The 23,625-nt window shown below is 51.4% G+C and overlaps 4 protein-coding genes across 4 annotated transcripts; 1 reads left to right on the forward strand and 3 right to left on the reverse strand.

Annotated features, from left to right (window-relative positions):
• Positions 1-313: 313 nt before the first annotated feature.
• Positions 314-1,702, reverse strand: N0V96_003309 (uncharacterized protein; the record flags this gene model as incomplete). The annotated part of the gene is made up of 1 exon (XM_053191091.1): positions 314-1,702. One exon carries the CDS (start codon positions 1,700-1,702, stop codon positions 314-316), a length of 1,389 nt encoding a protein of 462 aa, XP_053051516.1.
• Positions 1,703-10,452: 8,750 nt separating this feature from the next.
• On the reverse strand, positions 10,453-12,826 carry N0V96_003310 (uncharacterized protein; the record flags this gene model as incomplete). The annotated part of the gene is made up of 5 exons (XM_053191092.2): positions 10,453-11,397; positions 11,446-11,727; positions 11,783-12,292; positions 12,342-12,610; positions 12,664-12,826. 5 exons carry the CDS (start codon positions 12,824-12,826, stop codon positions 10,453-10,455), a joined length of 2,169 nt encoding a protein of 722 aa, XP_053051517.2.
• Positions 12,827-14,397: 1,571 nt separating this feature from the next.
• Positions 14,398-16,910, forward strand: N0V96_003311 (uncharacterized protein; the record flags this gene model as incomplete). The annotated part of the gene is made up of 7 exons (XM_053191093.1): positions 14,398-14,909; positions 14,969-15,086; positions 15,136-15,223; positions 15,297-15,813; positions 15,877-16,198; positions 16,253-16,305; positions 16,361-16,910. The coding sequence occupies 7 exons, from the start codon at positions 14,398-14,400 to the stop codon at positions 16,908-16,910; spliced, it is 2,160 nt and encodes a 719-aa protein (XP_053051518.1).
• A 209-nt stretch (positions 16,911-17,119) lies between these two features.
• On the reverse strand, positions 17,120-18,582 carry N0V96_003312 (uncharacterized protein; the record flags this gene model as incomplete). The annotated part of the gene is made up of 4 exons (XM_065756797.1): positions 17,120-17,508; positions 17,565-17,632; positions 17,690-18,078; positions 18,577-18,582. The coding sequence occupies 4 exons, from the start codon at positions 18,580-18,582 to the stop codon at positions 17,120-17,122; spliced, it is 852 nt and encodes a 283-aa protein (XP_065614564.1).
• Positions 18,583-23,625: the final 5,043 nt, after the last annotated feature.

The following is a 23,625-nucleotide window of genomic DNA, read 5'->3' on the forward strand; positions in this document are numbered from 1 at the left end:
AAAGTGAAAAAAGAATCCAATTTGGAATTGTGCGCGCTGCTTTTTTTGCACGCTGATGAGATATGCTGCCCCAAAAATGATTAAACTCCTTTCGCTCGGCCAGAGCGGAAATATTGCCAGAAACATCCCAGACATTCGTCCGGCGCTATGAACATTGAAGCATGAACAGTGAGCCAACCCTGGCCCAAGACTGCGCAAGTACGAATCCGTGTGCGAAATTGCGTACTGCGATGAACCCTGCGATCGAGACGCAGACAACTCGTTTCCCAAACAGTCCCTCTCTCTTCTCTCCTCCGCTGTGCCGTGAACTTGCTCAGTGGTCGTTGTAGTCCTCGTCTCTCATGGTGTACATGATGTCTTGGATAACGACCGCCCTGATGTGGTGGTACAGAACGAAGCAGTAAGCTCCTAGTAGACAGACACTCATTCCTGTTGCGAACCATTTCACTGCCTCGTTGCCCAGTTGGTTGGCGATGGTGATGGTGGCAAGGGTGAAACCTGTGTTGGGGAAGACCATGGCCCACCAACCCAAGTGGAAGTAGACAGGTGGCGATGAGATGACGGCGATGGTAGCGATACCGAACCACCAGGCAGCCAGAGCCCACAGGAAGATGGCGCTCATGAGAGCAATGGTCCTGATAATGCCAGCGTCGATGATGATTCCATCGCGGTCGGGGTCGAGGTTGTTGGGGAGGCCGTTAGCCATGCCGATGAGAGCGAGGGCAGTGAAGGCCGGGGGTCCGACGTTCATGAACAGACCAGGGCGATGCTCGCGGTGGGGAAGGCCTGCGGACATAAGGCGGCCGACCATGTGTGCGTACATGAGAACGGCGACGGACAGACCAAGACCCTGGCAAGTGAGGCCGGCAACGACGATGGGCACCGCCGCGATCTCGGGCTGGGTATCGGCAATGACTGAGGCAATGGTACCAGTAAGCATGATAGGGAAGATGGGAAGAATCCATGTCGGCATCATGGTCTGGAGGCCGAAGTTGTGCCTGGCGAAGACGAAGCTGTACTGGCCGATGGCCAACATGAGCGTGACGATGAGGTAGCCCCAGAAAGCGACCTGGATGGCCCAGACGAGGGTCTCATCGTTCTCGGGGATGGCGTATCGGTTCGTGCTGGTGATGAGCGTGGCGATGGACAGGAAGAAAGTTGGGAAGAAGAAGCCCTCACGCTCGTGGGTCAGGGACTTCTTCATGTCTCCGGGGTAGAGGAAGAATCTTGTCAACATGGCAGAGCAGACGAGAACGAAGAGGATGATGTTGATGACATAGACGACGGTACCGATTTGCCTCAGTCCGGGGAACTGATGCGGTTGTGCGAAGATGAGGAGCGCGAGACCACCCGTGCTCATGGTGAGGGTGTACCACGCCCAAGTGAAGTGGTGGATACGCGCCTTCCAGCCCATCCTCGGGCGGTTGGGATCGTTGATGTCAATCATTCCAAGGCCGGGAACATCGCGAAGGTGGCTGTGAGCGGCGGCGTGAGGTGTTGTTCCCTTTTCCACGACGGGTGTGATGGATGTGTTATAGCCGTCCTTCTCCGTCTCCTTGCCCTTCTTCTCGTCGACGAACCCGAGGTCTAGTGGTGCCAGCTTAGGTGAGTTTGGTCTGGAAGTCTGCCACTCTGCTGAGTTCTTGCGTGTCGACACCTCGGACTCGGTCCATGCCGAGTGTTGGGGATCTCTCCGATCCATTGTGGAAGTCTTCTTTTTTTCTTTTTTTCTTTTTTGTTGTTTTATAGGATGGTGTATATGCTCACTGGTAGTGACCGGTCGAAGCAGGAAACAGGCAAAGCACGTCGAATCTCGCAGAGAATAAGTCGTTCGCTCGCGTATGGAGTTGTTGAGTGAGTGTCGGTTTGTGGGTAAAGACCAAACAAGAGGAAACTGGGGAAAGATGGGGTATGAGGTTCTTGATATATGGAGGCGACGATGGTGAATGTTGTGAACCAAGAACCAAACAGAACTAAAAAAGGGGCACTTGCTGTCGCTGAACAAGGGGATTCCAGCTCCGGTGGATTGATGCTAAGATTGGAGGTCTTGGACCGGATGATATATCTTGAGAGACTGGAGAAGATGAGAGGGTGCGTAATGAGTCCGGTTCTTCAGACCAAGCCCTGGTTCTCAGAATAGATACAGACTGAATGATAAAACAGGGTATCAGTCCGGTGGAGACAGGTACGTGCAGTCAAGTCAAGGTGAGAGGCATCAGTAGTAGCAGCAAGAAGCAGGGGGGAGTGAAAAGAGAACAAAAATACACCAAAGTGTGTGCGTATGAGACAAGACAGTCCGGTAACTGGAGACTGGACGTATTTGGTTTCTGCCACCCTTGTTTGAGAAGTGGAGGTTGTATGGCAGAAGCGGAATGGATGTGTCTGCTGTCTCTGTCTCCTCCAGGTGTTTGTGAGGCTCACTGACCTTGGAACAACTGTGCGGTACGAGAGAGGGCACGTCTCAACACCAAATTTGGCTCGAAGTTAAGACGGGAGACCCGCAGGAGGGCGTGTACTGCAGGGTGTCTGTTCTATCCTTGCCAAGGAAAGCAATATTGGGCTATGAAAGGAGGGTATGGACGAGCGACGAGGAAGATCCACAGATATGAAGATCCAAAGCGGGCGGCAATACCGCAACGCGGTAACATATGGTTACGTTGGCTTCTGTGGCCGAGTGTTGACACATCCTGCATACCAAGGCCTAGCTTGCTGCTGTGTGTGTATATGTGCAGTATCGTGAGGGTGCAGCGGGAGGTCGTGTATTGAGGCTCTTTGCGAGAAACGTGGGCTGGCGTTTGGGTGAGTCGGTGGCGGCCAGCCGGCTCGCGAGTTTCCAAGACGTACCCCCACGACCGACCTTGCACAGGGTAACCCAGATGAGCGACGACCGTTCGCCAGAAGAGGAAGGATCTCAAGGCCAGGGGTTGGCTATCGTGGGTCCGGCAAGACGGCGAGCAAGAGGATGGACAGGCTGGTGGTTGAAGGTGAATTATGGTGAAGGGCGCCTACCGTCGCCTGTCTCAGACCAGGGTCACAAATGCGGTAGCGGATGTACATTGGTAGGAGAGAAGAACCTGTGGCTAGGGTCAAGGGGAAGGCCCATCGATGTGAAGTGATACAAGCCTCGAAGTATTTTGGGGCCCGAGGGGTACTCCTGGATCGACACGGCTTGGGCAAAGACAGCAGTTCGGTCGTAGCCGTGCCAAGAACACAATGAGAGAGAGGCGTGCCAGCACGGGAGATGGACCAGGAGTGTGTATGAGATACTCAGAGAGTGAATGAGAAGTAGGTTGGGTCGGCCAATCGGGGGGCCGCCAGGACACCAAGGCCGCGAATCCTCGCAAGTAGGGGCCGTGTGTCACACACACCCGCGGCTGGCTTGCTTCTTTGATTCATTCTTCAAGACTTCCTTATCTGAACAATGGTGGATGGGGGCCATCTCGACGTCGATCACCCACGCACCGCACGGGAAATGGAGGTGACTATCATAGCTGCGGCTCTCTCTCCCTCTCTCTGCTTCTGCTTCTGCTCCTGCTGCACCTATCCGTATGGACTCGCAGACACATTGAGAGTCCAGGGGTACAGGGGTGGAGGGTTATGAATCGGGAAATATTAATAGCCCATGCATATGCCTGTTCAAAGCTCGCCTCAGGACGGGCTGGAACATCACGTCTTTGGCAGATACCAGACGACGTAGTCGTAAGTAGTAAATAGGCAGAATACATCACTAACTGTGGTAAAGAGCAGCAGAAGGGAAAGTATACGTATCCGATCTCAGATTTCGGGGGCCCATCAGAGACATTCAGGTAGGACACGCACCGTGACGCACGTCAGAGGCGAAGGGGGCGTCTGCGCACGCGCGCCGCGCTTCCTTCGTTGCGGTCCGCCCTTCCCTTCCCTTTCCCTTCCTCCCTCCCGCGCCGCCGTCGCCGCCACCACGGGAGGATGATGCTAGCAGCTGCAGAGCAACGCTTGAAGCAGCACTGCAGTCTGCAGCAAGCATCAAGCACAACTCGAGTTGGGAAGGGCAGATAAGTGCGTCCCTCACGAGGGACCCCCGGCTGTCCGAGTCGGGACATTCGTTTCACGATCTGAGCTCTGGCCGCCAAGAGATGGGAGGACCCGCCTCTTGGACCTCGAAACACGTTACTGGATGTTGATGAGAGAAGAGCCATGACGGGATTCGCATGCAGAGCTTTTTTCTTTCCAAATTCCTGCGCATTGCAGATTTGTCCCTCAGCTGGCTCTCCCCTGTTTGCTGACTGTTGCTGTTGCTGCTGCTGCTGCGCGCCGCATGGACTTGTGAGAATGGAGACGAAAAAAGGCCAAGCCGGCCTCAACAATATTGGACTCCTGCCAGCTCGTGTCTATAGTCTTGGCCGCAGTTCGCGCACTGAACAGAAGAAGCGTTCGTAATGAAGGTGCTGCGCATCTTTGCCAAGGCCGGCTTTAGCTTGATATTTCGAATAATTGTCCCCGTATGTCGTGATGAGACTGAGAGAATGCTCCATATGGTTCATCTGCAAACATCGCCCTGCCACAATATGTTCAGTGTCACCACCGGTCGAGACGTTAGCGGCCTACGCCTCACTTAGATGACGGGCGCGAGTCACCCAGATCATAGATGGCCAGCCCATCGCCAAAACGCCTCAACCTTAACCAAACACTTGAGAATCTCCACTTGCAATGGACACGAAAATGTGTCGGGACCGAAGAAGAGCCTCGACACAGAACGTCTGCTGCAGCAGAAGGGCCGCCGGGGGTTGCAGCGAAGGGGATCCTCTGGCGTAGAGCCCGGATTCTTCCCTCTCCAGTGTTTAGTGTATTTTCGGCGGCAGCGCAAGTCTGACGGGATTCAGGAGACGGAACCCACTCGGGCGAAACACCGCTCTGGCCGGACATGTGAAGAAGGCGACCAGGGATCTGGTTCGGGACTCAAGGGGACGAAGAGATAAGCGTCGAACAGCCAACGGTGACACTCGACGGGGATGATCAGTAACACTTCCCTCCTCTCCCTCACCTCGATTCCCATACCCAAGAGACTAGAGTCAAGACTCAGACTTCACCAACATGACCCCTGGAATATTCGCCGTACCTGTCCCGCTGTCGGGCCTGCGGTTGTCCCACCCGTCCAAATTAATATAGAAGTCAAAAAAGAGGGCCGCCCGTCCCGTTGCCCTCCCAGATTGCCCCTTTCAGGCGCCCTCCCTGGCCAGAAGTCTCACACCTAATGCCCCCGGGGGCCCTGGACTTTCGGGTCTTGGAGGCTTCAAGGGTGGCCGGCCCTCGTCGATTCGGAGGTCGTAGAATTTTTGACAGCTTGGACGATGACGAAGATGGACAAAGAGAGAGATGACTTGTCACGGAAGATTTCTGCTGATGGTCCTCCGCCTCTTGATCGACGTCTTGGATGCCCAAAGAGCCGTGCCGTTCGAGCCTAAAGTGACAGTAATGACAATTCATTGTTCAATGCCCACTAAGGTACGCCCGCGAATATTAGTGACAGCGAGCACTGGACAATGGTGAGCGACAAAACCACACACAGACAGCCGCCACAAAACGTGGTCCTAGATGTCTTGGCCCCTTGGCCATCCATCCATCCATCAGACTGAGCAGAAAGAGGGTGTGCATATGTGCAACCGCAAATCATAGGTGGCTTATTTCTAGACTACACAGTCTCTCAAAAGTGCTCGGTCGAATTCCCGTTCGCTCTGTGTGCGAGGCTTGAACAGAATACCACCACACGATGCCGGATAGGAGTATCTCACAAACACTTGAGCAATTCGGACGAATGCTGGCGGCCCTGCATACTAAAGCGGTAGAGAGCTGTACGAAGCACGCTATGAGAGATGCTAAACGTACAAAACCCCTAAAGCCGCCAGTTTCTATTCTCGTGAACTCTTGGCTCTTGTTTCTTCTTTGGTGCCCACAATCCGATTAGAGCTCGCGTCGCGTCTTGTTTTTCATGTTCGCTCGCGAGCGAAGCCTTGGTGATGCAACTCATCTCTTCGAGCAGTGTGAGCAACTTGGCATTCTAGCACCATTGGTTGCTCCACACCAACAGAGAAGCGGTGGCGGTGTTTCTCCACGGAGTAGTTGATTGTGCACCGCAACCCAATGAAGCTCTCAAAGCAAAAAGATTATGGAACGCCAAGATGATGCATCACGAACGGGACATCGCCAATAGAGGCAAGTCAAGAGCACATTTGCATCCGTCAAAGACAAATTCTAGTGCAACAACCAAAACGCCCTGTCCATGTGATCTCATCCAGCACATTTCGACGTTCCTCGCTTGCTGACTTGGCTTTCAATAGGGCGCCGGTGGGTTTGCACATCTGCATCTGCGTCAACCCGTTCCAGTAGCTTCATCTTCTTGCTCAATCTCTTGGCCAGATTGGGTGACATGATCTACCAAAACGCCCAGCGCCAAGTAGGAAAATCCCCATCTTCTGCCTTTCTCCCTAGCCCACATCGCGCCTCAGTCGCGGCCCACAACCGGTCAACGGAGTCCAAGACGGCCTGGTCTTCCTGTCTTACTGTTGTAATGCAGCTCAGCGAGCCAGCGCGCAGGACGATCACATCTACACTACGACTGCGACACCGCCGCTGCATCGCCAAGGCGTACCTCGAAACGTCCGGCTCAACGCCCGCGGTGCGACGATAAGCATTGCCCGGCTGCATCCACTGCCGTGTTAGCAGCATTGGCAATGCACCGCCGCATCATAGAAGAGGGTCCATGCCGATGATAAGAGTGACGGACTCATCAACTATTACCTTCCCGCCGTGGCAGTGGACACTACCTCTTGGCGAGAGCCTCACTTGCCAAGTTATCACCCACTCAACCGGCACCTTCAGAGGCTTGTTAGGTGGTGTGCATTTGTAAAGGTTGGCAGAGGGAAACAAGCAGAAACACCAAGCGGTGACTATCGCATCGCACGGCCTGCCTCGATGCACCGCCCTCCAACATCTCCATATCTCAGTGGTGATGGGCATCGCCGCCAAGTGAATGTTGACGCGTCGGGCCTCCATCCGCACCACTTTTTCCCTTTGAGAACGAAGTTTGTCCGTCTAGTCCGGCCACCGAGAACTAGTAGTTGCATCGTCAACGACGACACTCTTTGAATCATCCGTCAGCCATCCATCAACATCTCCTCATCATCCTGGCAACCTGGGACATTTGCTGTATCTACACCGTGACATCCCCTGTGGAGCATTCTATTGATGGAGTCCTCTTGGCAGTATTGGAACTTGTCGGTTGTCCAAGCAAGTCCAAGAACCAAGACATGCAAAGTTGCAGATCATCCGGCGCCCGTATGTAGAAATTGAAATTGCCCAAAATTTCACATTGCTGTCTATCCGTACGCTAGCCCACGGAACCTGAACCTGTCACCGCGGACTACCGGCTCCTGTTTGCGCGCGCTAGACTAGGGCCAAGGAGACCGTTCTGGTTTATTCCTTTTGTTTTCTGCTTCCTCTTCCTATCGTTTCTCAACGTACCAAGGGTACGCTACTCAAAGCATCGCCTTTCCAAGATCAAAGCATTTCAAAGATCATGTCCAACCACTTCAGTCCAAGCAAAACCCAGCCAACGGAGAAACGCAGTCCACAATTTTCTCTTTTTACAAAACTTGTTAAAGACCCAGTGAAGCATTGAACCGCCGACCTATAGACCGAAAATTTTGTGGCGCCTCCGTAAAACCCCGATGCGGCCGGCAAGTCTCCCATGTCCGGGTCACCGTGCTGTGTTCCTGAATGCTGGGACCAGGTTGCTGACATCTGGTGCAATATCTCGCAACCATGTGAAAGTGGCCGGGTTTGGGCGTGTTCCATGTCGTTATCAATCAACGTCGATGCCCGACAAAACTCATAACCCCCTGGGCCCTGACTCAACAAACATTTTCTCTACCATCCTTCCATGTCGGTGTACCGTGTCCTCCCTCCCTTGCTGCTCCGTGCACGGAACCCGACGAGACGGGTCTGGCCCGGCGTATCTTCCGGCGGGCTACCTCCGGCGGCGCCCAACGAAAAGACGGCCGGACCACCGTCGACGAGTCGTGTAGCGAAGCCAAGGTGCAGGGGCGAAGAGGGTTCGCGGCCCTGAATTTCGAAAAGCAATATAGAATAAGCTTCATTCCTTTGGTCTGATATTTTTTAAACACCCTTCGATTAATCTATCCTAATCGCCGCCGGTTGACATGGCAATCTATCGCAATGCTACACATTCAACCACTCAAGAACGTGAGGGTACGTTGAAAAACTCTGCAATGCAACCACCATCGGTAGGGCCGTATATGGAAGCTAGGGAGCTCCCGCACCTCTATGGACGAATAAGGCAAGTCATCACCAGAGTCTTGGCTCGAAAGAAAGTATGCCACGGTATCAGATAGATAATCGTCTGCCCACCGCAATTGAGTACATCTTGTCTTAGTGACTCTACTTTCTGCGGATACAACACGCAGAATAGGCATCAAAATAGCGAACTTCTCGATGCGGCATTTCTATCGTCAATGGAAGGAGATGAGATAAGTGCTCTCCACGACCGGAGACATATGCAGTGCCCCAGTTTATTGTTGATGAAGTCAGAAACCAGCAGGTGCCAAGGCCAGAAACTGCAGACGTTGGTCATAACTGGCAAAGGGAATATCTATCTACGACTACCATCTCTCTAGTGGCCCATTTTGTCATCATACTAATTTCACGGACAGCTTCATTAGTAGAAAATGAATGTTTCAATGTCAGGCCTATCATGCCCGAAGTTGGATCCGGATAGGTGCATGTGGCAAAGAGCAAGGGCTGCCAGACAAGATATCGCGTACTTGCTGAATCTACACCGAAAGCCCTATCTCCCCATTGAATAAGAATAGAAACATGAAAAAAATGCTCCATACAACGGGGCTGGCAGCGCCCCGTAATCCCGCGCCCTCGACAATTACGAAACGGTGACCCCTGGGACCGGCCTGTCTCAAGGAGTTGAACAACGCAGACACTGACACCCGCGCGGTATCCACAATCAAAGAGCCCCTCCTCGACTCGAGGTGCACCTAATACAGATACATCACTGTCTAGAACAGTTCCACCCATTGATGTTTCCGCGAACCTCTGAACTGTAAGAGTTTCACTTCTGGGTTATTGTTGGCTCTCTAGTTTGCCTGCCAGGCTGCTAGCTAGATAAGCTAGGTAGTGTGAGCTGCAAAGTCAGCAGCCGCCCATTGCAGCCTATCACGGGCATCGATATTCTAACGACATCGATGATCGGCTGCCTATTTGTGTTGGTATTTGTGACCTCAACAGTCGCAGCTATTTGAGGACATCCGAATATAACTTATTCAAACTTCATAGGCGTCACTGATATCAAGGTTCTTGAACGTTCCGAGAATTTCACGAAAACTTCACGGAGCTGTCTTCACTTCTTCGGAGTACTTTATCAATATTATTTACGCCCATTGCTGCCATCGGCTAGTGGTTCGTTCGATCTTTCGAGCAATAACCCTCTTAACGTTAAGCTCGTGTGATCTTGCGTCGATTAGATTGTGGTGACAGTCGGGTGGCTTGTAATGTTCCTGCCTTTAGGGCCTGGAGTAGCCCATACAAATTTGTAATGCACTCTAGAAATGGGGGCCATTTTAATATCGAGAGTAGTAGCGGCCTGATGTTTGACATTGAATTATATTATTTAGCCCCTGAAATTCCGCCGACTCCGATCTACGGAGACTATCTTCAGCAACGACAGTAGAAGTCATGTTCCTGCTCTGTGCGGGCACATACAGACGTACTTCTCAGTCCTCTCTCGTCGACAATCTTTTGTGTGACTTGCTGACTGGTAACGGGCATTACTGCGGGCATATCTAACTTCAACTCAGGGGGGCACTATATTGAGCGATGGAACCCCCACTGTCCAGAGCCGGTTTGATAACAAGACAGCTGTGGAAAACAGTGGTTTCGTAGATTGACCCCGGTGGATCAGGGGTTGGTTAACCAAATGTTCGTTAACCTTGGTTCAATTCTCAGTAACCGCTGATAGTGTAGATGTGCAAACGTGTACGAAGATGACCTTGATGGCTCAAAGTTTGGATTTTCGTCATCTTATTGGCACAGGTACTGTTAATCGTTCGCCCTGCGGTATGGCAGAAATGGCGGTCTTATCCAAATAGGTAAACGCCAGCATAGGGGGGCAAGAATCACAGTCCCACTCGCACCTCATGCAGTGAGCCGCCAGTGGAATTCTCTTGTCAACGAGTGATTTCCATTCTGTGACTACCGTACGGAGTACATACTATACACACAAGCGCTACGTAACCATTCTTTAAAAGACGGCTAATATCTCCAGTCCCCCTCAAAATGTCTTACCATAGCTCGCAAGTGGGCTTCTTGTCCTTGCACTGGAAGCTCTCCTTGAACTCCCGACTGTTGGACATTGTGCCAAGAATACGGGCCCACTTGGGCGCATGAGGATCAGTATAGATCCGGTTGATGGCCGTATCCTTCCGAGACATGCCACACCACCAGTTGGAAGTATGTGACGAAGAAGAGCTGATCTTGCGTGAAGTGCTCGAGGCCCGGCAGATCCTTGTTGGGGTGCTTGTGGGCACGGCGCTTCCAGGCCTGGTATGAGGCCGAGAGTCCGCCGGCATCGGCAAGGTTCTCGCCAAGGGTGAGGCGTCCATTGACGTGGAGAGGCTTGTCGTCCGGTCCTGGAACGGAGAAGTTGGAGTACTGCTCGACGAAGCATTCAGCTTTGTCCTTGAAAGCCTGTACAGTGGCGTCAGACCACCAGTCAGTGTAGTTGCCGTTCTGATCATAGTGGCGGCCAGTGGAGTCAAAGGCGTGGCTGAGCTCATGGCCAGCGACAGAGCCAAAGGCACCGTAGGACATATAGGCCGGGACTTCGACATCGAAGACGGGGAACTGCATGATGCCCGCCGGGAAGACGATTTCGTTGCCGGGAGGATTGTAGTAGGCATTGACGGTAGGAACTGTCATGCCCCACTGCTCCCGGTCGACGGGCTTGCCGAGGGCTGACCATTCGTAGCCAACAGCGAACTTGCGAACAGCGAGTGCGTTCTTGAAGAAAGTCTCCGGACTGATGTCGACGGAGTTGTAGAAGTCGTTGAGGCTGGGAGGGTCCATGATGTCTGGGCTCTTGGTCGGATAGCCGATCTTCTGGATGATGTTCTGGACCTTCTCCATGGCCTTGGTGGTTGTCTCCTTGTCCATCCACTTGGCGGCCTTGAGCTTCTTGGTGAACTCGGTCTTGATGTCGGTGATAATGGTGTCGCCGAACTTCTTTGCCTCCGCCGAGAAGGCCTTCTCAACGAAGAAACGGCTGAGAATCCAGCCCAAGCCGTCATCGACGTGACCAACGCATGTGCGCCATCTCTCAGGGGCAGACTCGGGGTCCTAGATGGATCAGTATCATGCTAATCGAATGCACAGCTTCAAGCTTACCTTTCCAGCGAGCTCATTCTTGAAGCGCTTGTAAGGCTTGAGAGCATCGGTGTCGACGTAGGAAGAAAGGGACTGGACAGCCTTCCAGATAAAGTAGTTCTGAATAACCTCCTTATCGGTCCCGGAAAGAATGGTAGACAGCTCAGTCATGTACTTGGGTGACATCACGATAACGCGCTCAACGACAAAGCCCTCGGGGACGAGATCATGGATCAACGCTGTAAGCTCAATTTCCGGAGCAAGAGCAGATGCCTCGTCGATGAGCATCGGGTTGTAGGTTTTCTGCTTAATTGTCAATTACTTTGAACTCCAATGATGAGATTTTTCTTCGACTCACAGTAACATCCTCAAGCTCCTCGGTGGGAGGGGAGGCGGCTGCCAGAAGCTTCTCAAGATCAACAACCTTGGCAAAGTTGTCCTTGTTTCCATCTGGGTAAAGGTTATCGAGAACCTCAACAGCAACTGCGCGGTACTTCTCGACGAGCTTCTCATCTTCGTATCGCTCCTTTGAGGGAAGCCCCAGACTGTACGGAGGTGCGACAGAAACAACGACAGTATCGGGGTCTCTGTCATCCGCACCAGTACCTGATGCAATAAAAGCGTTTACGCCGTATCTGGATAGAAGCAGAATTGTGTCTTTGGTCGGGCTAGGGTCGACAGAGGTAGCCGCATCAAGTGGGTAGCTGTTCTTGATCTCGTCCAGTATCTGGATGAGAGGCTCGACTCCGATCTCCTTGATCTTGTCTTCGTCAACACAAGCATCGTACGCAGCCTTCATCTTGTCAAAGTTCTGCTCGTCGGCGGACTTGTCCGTGGATTCGAGACGGAGGGGCGAGAAGTACGAGTGCTGGAATTCAGTTAGCGTAGGTCATAAACTGTGACTTGGTTATGTTGACCTGGGAGTCCTTGGGATAGGGAGCCTCAAGGATGTGACGAAGCAGCAGCTCCGAGTTCTCCGACATGATGGTGCCGGTGAAGGCATCGCCTTGGTCGGCACGAAGGTCGTGTCGGTCCCTCCATCCTCCGCAGACGAGCTCCTCAAAGTCATTGCATGGGTCCAGCTCTTTGTAATTCGGCGACAAATTGTACAAAATCTCAGAGGCGGCATGGACACAGGCCGGTGTCATGCAAACGGGCGTCTTGTCTTCGTGGATGGGTTTCTGGGCTACACCAACAGACTTTAGTAGCCACCTACAGGATCACTTGAGGGATCCTAACCTTGAGGGATGTTATAGTACAGAAAGCCGGCAGCGGTAGCCAGGGCGAAGACCTTCACTGCGGCTTTCCTCGTAGAGCACCGTTGGGCGTACGGGCATTGCATGGGCCGGCCGTAAGACACGCCCTGCTCCGACTCCGGGATAAGCGGCGCCTTCTCCGACATGACGGGCGATTGCGTGATGAGCGCCTATTGATAAAGCTCTGGCGATAAGGTGATTGACGAAACCAGCCAGCTGAGAATCGAGATGTGTGTGTGTGTGTGTGTTGATAAGGAGAGATCCAATGACTGGATGGATGGTGGTTTGCAGATGGGAGGTGGATCGCGTGAGATCTGATGGAGCTCTCGGAGCTTTGGGGGAGCTTGGAGCTGGAGCTCCTAGGCGATGACGCTTTGATGCGGAGAAGCAGCTGGAGTGCAGCTGGCGGGGCGACTTATCCGAGGCTACTTCGCGTATGGGCAAAATTGGCAGCAGAACCAAGTTCCTCGGGATGGAGCTAGGATGCCTGGAACGGGCCGTGCGCCGGGGAAACTCCGCTCAAACTTGGACCCTTGGCTCCTAAGGCCACTCACTCATCTCTCACTCATGAATCTTATGAATCTCATGATGGCTACCTGATTAATGGTAAGCTTCTCACTGATGACTCGCTTCGCGCAATAAAAATACCATGATTGAGCTTTCTCTCTCCTGCATTCATATACCTTGGACTCTTAGCAGTGGAAGGTGCTTGAGATTCACACCTCCGCCTCAATGCCCCCTTGCGTGTCTAGTGTCTCACTCCCTCAGGACAGGTCTGTTCCTGCAGTAGCTCTGGCTCATGTGCTTTACAGTAATCTGATCCTCGTTCATAATCTACCGTAGTGTTCATCATCTTTACATCAAAGACTGAACAGACTAAGTTCCGTGGCCCTTGATGGGTTTTTCCACCGGCCCAGTGTGGCGCTTGTTTGTGGCTTGTAGCTGTAGCCTCTGGCCTCAGTTTTGACTAAGACAGACTAGCCTTCGACGGAGGAACGCCATCTACAAGAACTGGCTTTGGAGATTCCTTTGTTGGTTCAGACTGATAAACATTCAATGCCGAGAATCACGCTATCGCGGCTATTCCGGATCTTCTGATCAATAATTATTCATCGAACATGAAGTCCAGCGGGTTATCGCTACCGATCACGGCTTGAAGCATCCCGAGCACTCCGGGTTACCCTTCGGTTTCTCAAGCATACATAGCCGGTGGCATTTTTGCAAGAAAGAGACTCAATCAACCCATCATGCGCGTGACTACGTACGCCAAGATCTACCCCACGCTTGAGATCACCAAATTCATACTACCCCTCACTGCCAGCCAATCCTCCGGAGATATAAGCTGCAGTCTCGTTGCTTGAACTTGGCTAATTCGCTGCTGGCTCACGTTGCATTACATGAACGCTACGCCAGATAGGAAGTTCGCAGGATGTCACGTAGGCAGTGTGAGATGCCGATAATGCGGGCTTTGCAAGTGAGATTGACTGAAAGTATTGGTCGTAGAAGCCTCAATGGTCTTTCCTCGGTTTCTGCCTTGATTCTGCTTGCTTATGGAACTTTTGAACCTTGTAAGAGGGGGCTCATGAGGTGATGAGCTTACGACAATCTTGTAGAGTGCACGTTTAAAAGTAGAGTATCCGTAATTCAAACATCATTCCAAACCCCTGCATCTTCGAGAACATCGAGTGACTCTTGGGAATACTGCGGTATCTCTATCATGCGACAAATTCTTGTTTCATTGGCCTTGACGGCCACAAGCATTTACGCTTGTCAACGAGACTGGGCCGCCCTGAACCGCCGCATCGAGCGCCACAGTCACCACGATCATGGTCACAAGAAACGAGATATGGCTGTGGAATATCCACCTTCTCTCACAGAATCCGAGTCTATACTTGTGAACTCCTTTGATAGCAAATCGCTCGACGAATGGTCTCACTACTATACGTCTGGAGACCATCTTGGCGGACACAACCGGACTCTAGCTGAGTGGACGCAACAAAAGTGGATTGATGCTGGCTGGGATGCTTCCATTGAGGAGTATTGGATCTGGTATACTGCTCCCCTTGAGACTACCTTGAGTTTGAACAGACCAGATGGGAGCATCCACAATGTCAGTTTGATTGAGGACATGCTGGAGGAAGATCCTACCACTAGCTATCCCAACCGAATTCCGGCCTACCATGCGATGAGCGGAAGCGGCAACATTAGTGCCGAATATGTCTACGTTGGGTGCGTTGACCCTGAAGTCTGAACTAACTGCCATTTAAGGTGCTGACTTTGGGATACAGTCGCGGACAACGCGGAGACTTCCAAGCCCTGAAGGATGCCGGAATCGAATTGGAAGGCAAGATCGCACTGTCCATGTACGGTGCGATTTACAGAGGAACCAAAGTGAAGAATGCACAGGTATGTCTCACGCAATCTGCGGGACGGTTTCAAAGGCTTAACGATCTAGGACAACGGCATGATCGGGGCTGTTCTTTTCACCGACCCTCTTGATGACGGAGAAATTACCGTTGCAAACGGTTACCTCGCGTACCCAGGTAAGTCCATATCGTAGTCCCGGATGTCAGGTTCCACAAAGACACACTTGACTAAGGCATTCCATACCTCTAGATGGTCCAGCTAGAAATCCTTCTATGATCCAAAGAGGCAGCGTCCGTTTCTCCTCGCTGTACTCGGGTGATCCATCCACAGTCGGATATGCATCAGAGAAGGATGGCCCGAGGAATGATGTGACTCCTTACAACCCAACCATTCCATCCGTGCCCATCAGCATGAAAGATGCGGTGCCATTACTCGCCGCTCTTGACGGAAGCGGCCTGTCTGCCGAGCAGGTCAACCGCAGCAGCTGGGTTGGCGCACTGTCGAACATCACTTACAGCAGCGGTCCAACACCGGGTGCCACGCTTGACATGGTTCATTTCATGAACCAAACAGTTGCTCCCTCTTGGGATGTTGTTGGCGTCATCAACGGAACTCATCCCGACGAAGTCCTCATCATCGGGAATCACCGCGATGCGTGGGTTATCGGGGGCGCAGCGGACCCGAACTCGGGCTCTGCAGTTCTCATAGAGCTTTCCAAAGCTTTCGGAAAGCTTCTAAATAAGGGGTGGAAACCCCGTCGTACGATGTATGTGTGCTGTTTTAATGTTCCTTTCATCACGTGAGGTAACAAAACTGATTTGACATCCAGCATCTTGGGCTCTTGGGACGCTGAGGAATTTGGCCTGCAAGGATCGACTGAATGGGTCGAGAGTCATTTACCTTGGCTCGTGACGAACGCTGTCGCCTACTTGAACCTCGATGTCGCTGTTTCGGGTCCTCGAACTGCTCTGTCCGGATCTGGCGAAATTCAAACGGTCGCTATCGAAATGATGAAGAAGGTTCTTTTTCCTGAAGATTGGGGCGTTGGACCAACCTTGTATGACATGTGGTTCAACACTACTGAGGGTGAGATTCCTCCCTTGGGGAGCGGTAGCGATTATGCTTCTTTCTATCACAATGGTATCAGTGCTGTAAGTGTTTTGGATTGCCCCTTCCAAGACATCTGAGACTAACACACAAAACAGATTGATATCGGATCTGATGGGGGCAAAACTGATCCAGTCTACCATTATCACGGGTAAAACCAAATCTTTCACATGATTTTTACGGCGCGTATGACTGATAGAGACTAGACACTACGATTCATATACCTGGATGGCAAAGTTTGGAGACCCGGGCTTCAAGATACATCGGGCGATGGGCCAGTGGCTCACCTTGATCGCATTCCACATCGCCGATGATGTGATCATCCCCTGGGATCTGCCCAATGCCGGACGCGTGCTACGAACCTATTACGAGGACCTCAACGAGACCATCGCCGAGGACTATCCCAGCCTTAGCCTATCGCCCATTGACGAAGCGATTACCGAGTTCGAGGCCGCAGCCGAGCGCATCGCCACAGTCGCCAAACAAGCCCTCGCTTTCAACGACACGGTCCTCATCGACGTGATCAACGGCAAGTACCGAGACTTCTCGCGTGGCTTTGCGAGCGCCGGCGGTCTTCCTGGACGCCCGACATTCCACAATGTCATAAGCGCTCCCGGTCTCGACAACGGCTACGGCGCCGATGTCTTCCCCGCAGTGCAGGATAGTTTAAGCTCCGGCAACGAGACACAGGCCGAAGAATGGGTGGAGAAGAGCGCATCTGCAATCTCCCGCGCCGCAGAGATTCTAAGCATCTGAAATGTATAGATCTGTGTGTTCTTTTTTACTTTTTTTTCTCTTAGTTTCGTACATGATGTGAGCTGCAAATAATGCATTGCTCAAAAGAATTCTAAATATCAATCTGCTTCGCAGTATAGTAAGGGTATTATCCATGCTTTTCACACCCCTTCGCCAGTCCCATTATTACCAACAATATTGTTTACGAATACAGGTAGCCAAATAGACGTTTACCAGTCACTGAGTTTGCTTCCTTTCTGTGAGTCTCCGTATAACGAGCGATCACGATCGCTGAGAGAGATTTGCAGCAAGCTATCGCTCGTAGTCAGTCGTCTCAGCGGGACCCTGTCGGGCGTCAGGGTAGCGAGCGAGTCCTTCTTCGTAGAATTCGCTGTCGAACTCTCGGGGAGATCATCCGTAGCAATGGTCGCGATGTCCTGAGATACAATCTTGACGTTGCCGGAAGCTCTAGTGGAAGTTCTATTCGTGGAGATATTGGTGACGTAGAGGAGTTCGGGGAAGAGTCGTCGGACGAGGGCTCGAGCTGCTGGCATGCATGCTACGATTGTTCCAACGCAAAGCTCGATGTGAGACCAAAGTGCCAAGCCAAAGAAGTCGTCTAATAAGACGTCAGCAAGAGGAATTTTGATGATTAACCATTACCCAGGAACTTACAAGTTGGATTCCATGATTTATTGAATTGCGCTACACTGCGCAGGCGAACAGCACTGACGATGGTGATGCTGTATCATACAGATTAGTCAAAGGAACCAGTGACAAGCGTGGGTGGATGGACTCACAAGATGCCCACACCAAACATGGACATGATGCCAGCTTTCTGCCTTTTCTGCAGGTTGAGCTTGTAGATTTGTGTCGCTGGCAAGACCAGCATCCAGAGATCGAGAGCGATATTGATGGCCGCATGAGAGAGGGCCATGGCAGACAGGTCAATGCACTGACCAGGATGTCTACCATCCCATCCGAACCAGAAATAGCTGAGAGGCTTGCATTGGTTCAAGTTGACAATGACAAATGTGACGCATACAATGACATTGAAGATGTGCGTCGCCCATAAGATTCGGCGGAAAGTCTCGGTGAGTGCCCCGAAAATGCGCAGGTAGAGGAATAGTATCGAAGCTTTGATGACTGCGAGTGTCACGGAGTAGACAATCTCAAAAGCGAAGAAGCCCTGGACTTGCGAGTTAGTCGTGTTCTAGATGTGTCACTTAATCCCGAACTTACCTTGATGAAATTTGTGATTTGATCCACCGTGAGCGTCCAAATGTCTTTTCCAAATCCCTCTTGCCTTCCAAGATGTGTGGCGACCAAGAAGGCAATCATCATTACCTTTAAATCTAAAGGTTAGCTGAGACCTCATCTCAGGACCGCCCAGACTTACGTATGCAAAGGTAATGGTTGTATCGTCCAACCCCCAAGTCGATAAACCTATCCATTTCGTCGCCAGCCGCATGGCAAAAAATAGTGTCACCATCCCGAAGAGGAATGACGGAACCCATGCAATGGAAACACCTTCATCATGATATGCGAATCCGCAGTCTTGCCATGTTCGATTCTTCGTGACTAGCAGGCTCGTGTTAGCATCTCCCGGCATCTTACAACAAACTGCTATGATATGCTTACTCAAAGCTTGCTGCACGCTGCACTGAACCCGAACGCAATGAATCACGGCCATGTTATAGTTCATATCTTCGCAGAGACATGTCGAATTACTGAACTGGCATGATGTGTAGTCGAGCGGCTCGAATAGGCATGGTAGCTAGGATAGCCTGTCAGCACCTTGAAGTGCGGTTAGGTTCTCGAATGACTTACTGCGCAATCTGGCACATCATCGTAGAGACCATACACTAATGGTAGGCTCGTCAAGAAAGACAGAGAATGAGATATGGCTTCATAGCAACAATCATGTGGTTTTCGCTGTGATATCAAATTGTGTGGTGATCAAATCATGACGGAAGTGAAGGCGTCCAAGGACTCGTGGGGGTGCGTTCCGGTGAACACCAAAGTCTGAAAGACCAGCAGTGCGAGATTGGGCAGAGGAAGGAAGGAAAGAAAATTGTGCAACCATGAGAGGGGGAGATATCTGGGAAGGGTAACAAATATGGGTGAGGGTGCGGCTCGGATCAGCCGCCGGGGAGGACGGGGCGTCGTCGTGCAAGCCACGGCGGAGATGGCAAAGTAGCCTTCCGGGTGCGGACAAGTCGGCCCAGACCACTGGGGCCATCATCTGAAAGACTGGAAGAGGGGAGGGGGGTGGGCCTGTTCAAGTGTCATCACTCGCACGTTCTACCGTATCCCACGTTTTCCGCCCGGCCTATGACTGCCTTGGGTGGGAAGGCCATGGGGTTCCTGGGGTGACTTTACGGCTAGACCCTAAACCGAGGAACAAGGTCTCAGATGCCCGCGGACAGATGTCCTGCAGATGGGTGTTCACTTCTCTGGCTGAGGTGCGGTCAACGCCCCAGAATCTGAATCGAGGGGACGATCGGAGCCGGGCAGAGGTCTGAAGTCTGCGTGGATTGGTCGGCTGTTCGCTTAGTTAAAGTTTGAAAGTCTTCACGAGGACGACATTCGTCTTCTGGAAATCGACAGGCCAAGCAGACATGGCAAGACCGCCGAGGGGGGCTCGCCATCAGTCTTCTGGTGTTGGCGGAATGAGAATTGTTTTAACCAAATGCGGCTCAAAGACGCCTTTAAGCCTCTTTTTCTCTCTCTCGCTCTCTTGCTTTCCCGACTACGCCCCATTCTGCGCCTCACTAGATGCCGATGGCACAGTCGAGCTTGACCAAAGCTCAGAGACACGACTAGCTCCGGTTTAGGCTGTGGCGGCTTGTCGACTGCAGGTCGGATCGGCCGCTAGGCCTCGAACATCCCTTTCAAGAATGTGTTGGGGCCGGGCATTATCACGTTTCGGGGCATGGCTCTCGCTTGGCACCGCAACGCGAGCCATCCACTCTTTTAACGTGTAACTACACTCTTCCCCTTTGCCAGCGAGTTGCCGATGATGCCAACGAAGCCTCTTGGCGTAAGGAAAAGCCGACGTCAAGAAACGAGAGGAATTGCCGTTGAACCAAAGTTCTGGGAAAACAGATTCCACTCCGCTTGATGATAACTTCTAAGGGAGGGCCCATCCTGGCATACCATAGCTTGAAAAAGCCGTGCTGGCTCTTGGTCACGCCCACCACCTGATCTTGAAGATGCAAGCACTGCCAATCGACCGTCTCGTAGGGTCAGGGAATTGCGGAAGGTGAACATGAACCTGGCCATCATGGGTTCATGGGCGAGAACCTTTTCCCGACCTCGAAGATCTCCTTATGTCGGACTTCCGACTTTGCCAAGTGTTTCCGGGACCTCATATGATGCCATGCGACCGGATTTGGATGTAATCTCATCAGAGGCACGACAATCTTCAACGAAGCCCTCCCAAGCGCGTTGTCTCTACGCGGCTGCCGAACACACCTAAACGCACCCGGCTTCCGTCAGCTGTTTTCCCCCTCCTCAGTCTTGACCGAAAACATGTATACCCGCTCGGCAGATTCCGAGGTTTGCCGCTCGTTCGGGAATGACAATGTAGCATTCCAGAGGGGGGTTGAGGGGGACAACAAGGAGACCGGTTTCGTGTAACCAAGCTTAATATTGACAGGCTGAACAATTGCCTCCAGCAGTATAAGTCATCCACCTTCGCGCCTGTTATAATAACGGTTTCCCTCGTTTTCGGCACTTTCCCGCTGGCTCTTCATGGTCTGGACTTTGCCTCTGTCTAATGAGTCTGGAACTTGGGACTAGGTAGTATCTTATCTGATCAACCGTGCTGCGTTACGCATCCGTTAAGCATGCAACGAGGCATGTACAAGATGTAGACTCTCGGACCATGACCGGTTACAGCTCACTCTTCAAGTCAATGTTTTCAGACCTTCGGGCCCCCACTTTCGGAATCAAACCATAGCCTCTGTGGACGGCATGATCACGTACAAATGGCAAGCAGGCCATAGTGGTTTTCATTGTTCAGAAAATTTCCAACTCGTGTGCTGCCTTCATTCGGTATATGAGTATTATGTGCTCAATATCCATCTGCTGATCCTTCATCATTCTCTGGACTACCGGAGCTAATAGGGCAAATGAACTTCAGCATATCCTCGTGTTCACCGCACGTAGACAGTGCCGGGTGCGGGCTACAAGCGAAGGCTAAAACGCCAACAGCCGAGCCTGGATGACACCACCCCGTGTCCAGGTTTAATCCACTTCCTGATCAGTAAACTTGACGGATAGTGAACTCAATCCGGAAAACTGTGTGGCATTACTTCTTTGGCAGCAGCTGGTTCCCCTGACCCTGGGCGTTTATCCTGCCCCGTAAAGAAGTCTTCAACTTTTAGACCCGGGCCCTCCTCCGATCCACCAATGTCATTGAGGCAAGCCTCAATGCGGCTAGCTTTTCGGCTTTTGTCCCTCTGTGAGAGGTTCCTCTGTGGGAGATTCCGTCGTTGACGACTGTATTCAGCCAAGTATCTGGATAATCACCCCAATCCTCAAAGGATATAGTCTCGGGATGAAGGTTTAATTCTCTTCTCCGCGTATCCGATACGATCGTGGAGAAAATAGCCGCGCCTCTTCTAGCTCACATGTCGCCAATCTCGTCAGATCCATGAACTTAGGTGGATCGAGCTGATAACAGAGAACATGATTTCAATTAACTATAGCTAACGCAGGTGTTCTAGCCCGGTCTTTCCGCTACTTCACTCCGTGTCCGATGCGATTCAGAGCGTGGCTGTATGCCGCAGTAAACATTTTAAGCTGGCGAAGATCATATGCCTGCCCACCTCTCTAACTTCAGATTACTAGTCGATGAAAGTTATTGGTCTGATGAACTTAATCAAGCTTTGAGCCATTGATAGCTACCTCATATCATTGCTAAGCCAGATTCGTAAGCTACCTTAATTGACTCATCCAAGATGATCACCTTCCTTGGAACAGTCCTTTTCCTTGAACTTGCGGGGCCGACACAGATATTCACGGTCTAGAACATATAACAGTTTCGCCGATACCTCATGTGAGATAAAACAAGGGCTGGGAATGAAAAGAATCTCAGTCCCGACTGCCTTGAAAAGGCAATGCTACGTTCCTGATCACCTTACAATTCGTTACTAGTATCATCCGCAGTCAAGATGCCTAAAATACCAGTCACATGAGTGATACTCATATCTCAAAAACTTATGGTAGACATTTTATATAGACAAGGCCACATAACTCAACGCTGACTGGAGTGCGTGTGCTACCAGCTCAGGAGTTTGCTTTTCAATATCGCGAATTACTACTCATGCTTAGTTCAAGAATGAAGTGATCTCTGCTTCGCGGCCTCACTGAAAGCTCGGTCTTCTTACCAACTCAGATTACTATATCCCATCAACTGCAGAATAGCGACAGTACATAAATACTTCACGTGCTTTTATAAGGGGTGCTAACTAGTAACGCATTAGTCGGAACCTATTTCTCTTATTGCTCTCATGGAAAAAAATCGTAAAAGAGCAGAGTGAGAGAAATTTGGAGAAAGAATGGACTGTCGCCATCCTGCAGTTGATGGGATACTCCCCTCCACAGTCGAGCGGCACTTGAGACTTGCTTAAACTGGCACGATGTTGACCCCTGGAAGTAATTACTCGTGTGTGCACGTATGTCGCAACCCTTCACAATCTCATAGCAACTATCAAAACCACCTTGATTTATGCTACAAACGTAGCTCCTAATGTGCAAGGGATTTGGCCATCATATCACGGCTATATACCTGTGGTCACAACAAGTATAGGCCTACCCCGTCATTGCTCTGCTACTCACCGCTACCGCACGCACATATCATATATCGAAGCACGCCACAGTGATGTTGCCAAAGATATGGTCACCGCTTGCGGGCTGTGTTAGTATACATGTCAGCAAGGCAGCCTGTTGGCCAGTGGGAAGCTCATTAATCATATATAAGTGAATAGTAATGGGCTGTTGAAGCAAGAAGAAATCGTCGAAGCGCATTGGTTCTTGCCTTCGTGTAAGTGCCTCTGGAGAGGACCACCTTCCTTGTTGACCTTTTCTGCTAAAGTTCCATCATCCCAGAAGATCGAGTGTGTATTTCAGTGAATCTCTGATTATTACGCCTAAGTCTGGGTTGGTCCCCTTTCTCATCCCAACATCCAAGCCACCTACAGCCTCATTACCTGGATGGCACCCACATAGCGCCCATCCAAACCTTCTTTCTACAACTTTTTTCTTTCAATGTGTACCAGCCCTGGGGGACGCCCCGGGAACGCCATAGCCGAGCGGTTAAATACAGAGCAGAAAATTCCCTAGGGGGGTGGGATTTTCATAGGGCCAGGGTTCAACCCCTCTGCCCGAACTTTTAGGAGAAATTTTCTAGAGATCTCTTTTTTGGGACAAATGTACGATATTCAGAACTGGCCGGGCCTAGTGTTAATATAGTATTTCGTTTTGTCTTTCCAGAAAATGAAATACTCTAGGTGGTCTATGTCCACAGAAAGGGCGAGTAGGGGACGTTCACGTGAACATTATTCGTTCCAAGTCATGTTGTAAAGATATATATAGGCAAGGCCGCAGGTACCAGAACAATCATGAACGTATGTCTACAAAAGATGTCTATATGGAGGCATCGATGGGATTTTTCCATCCCTTTCTCCTCCCAAATGCGAACACGCACTTCAATACAGGATTGTTGAAC

Source organism: Colletotrichum fioriniae (assembly GCF_027942845.1).
Source record: "Colletotrichum fioriniae strain IMI 355084 chromosome Unknown scaffold_3, whole genome shotgun sequence".
Classification (NCBI taxonomy): Eukaryota; Fungi; Ascomycota; class Sordariomycetes; order Glomerellales; family Glomerellaceae; genus Colletotrichum; species Colletotrichum fioriniae.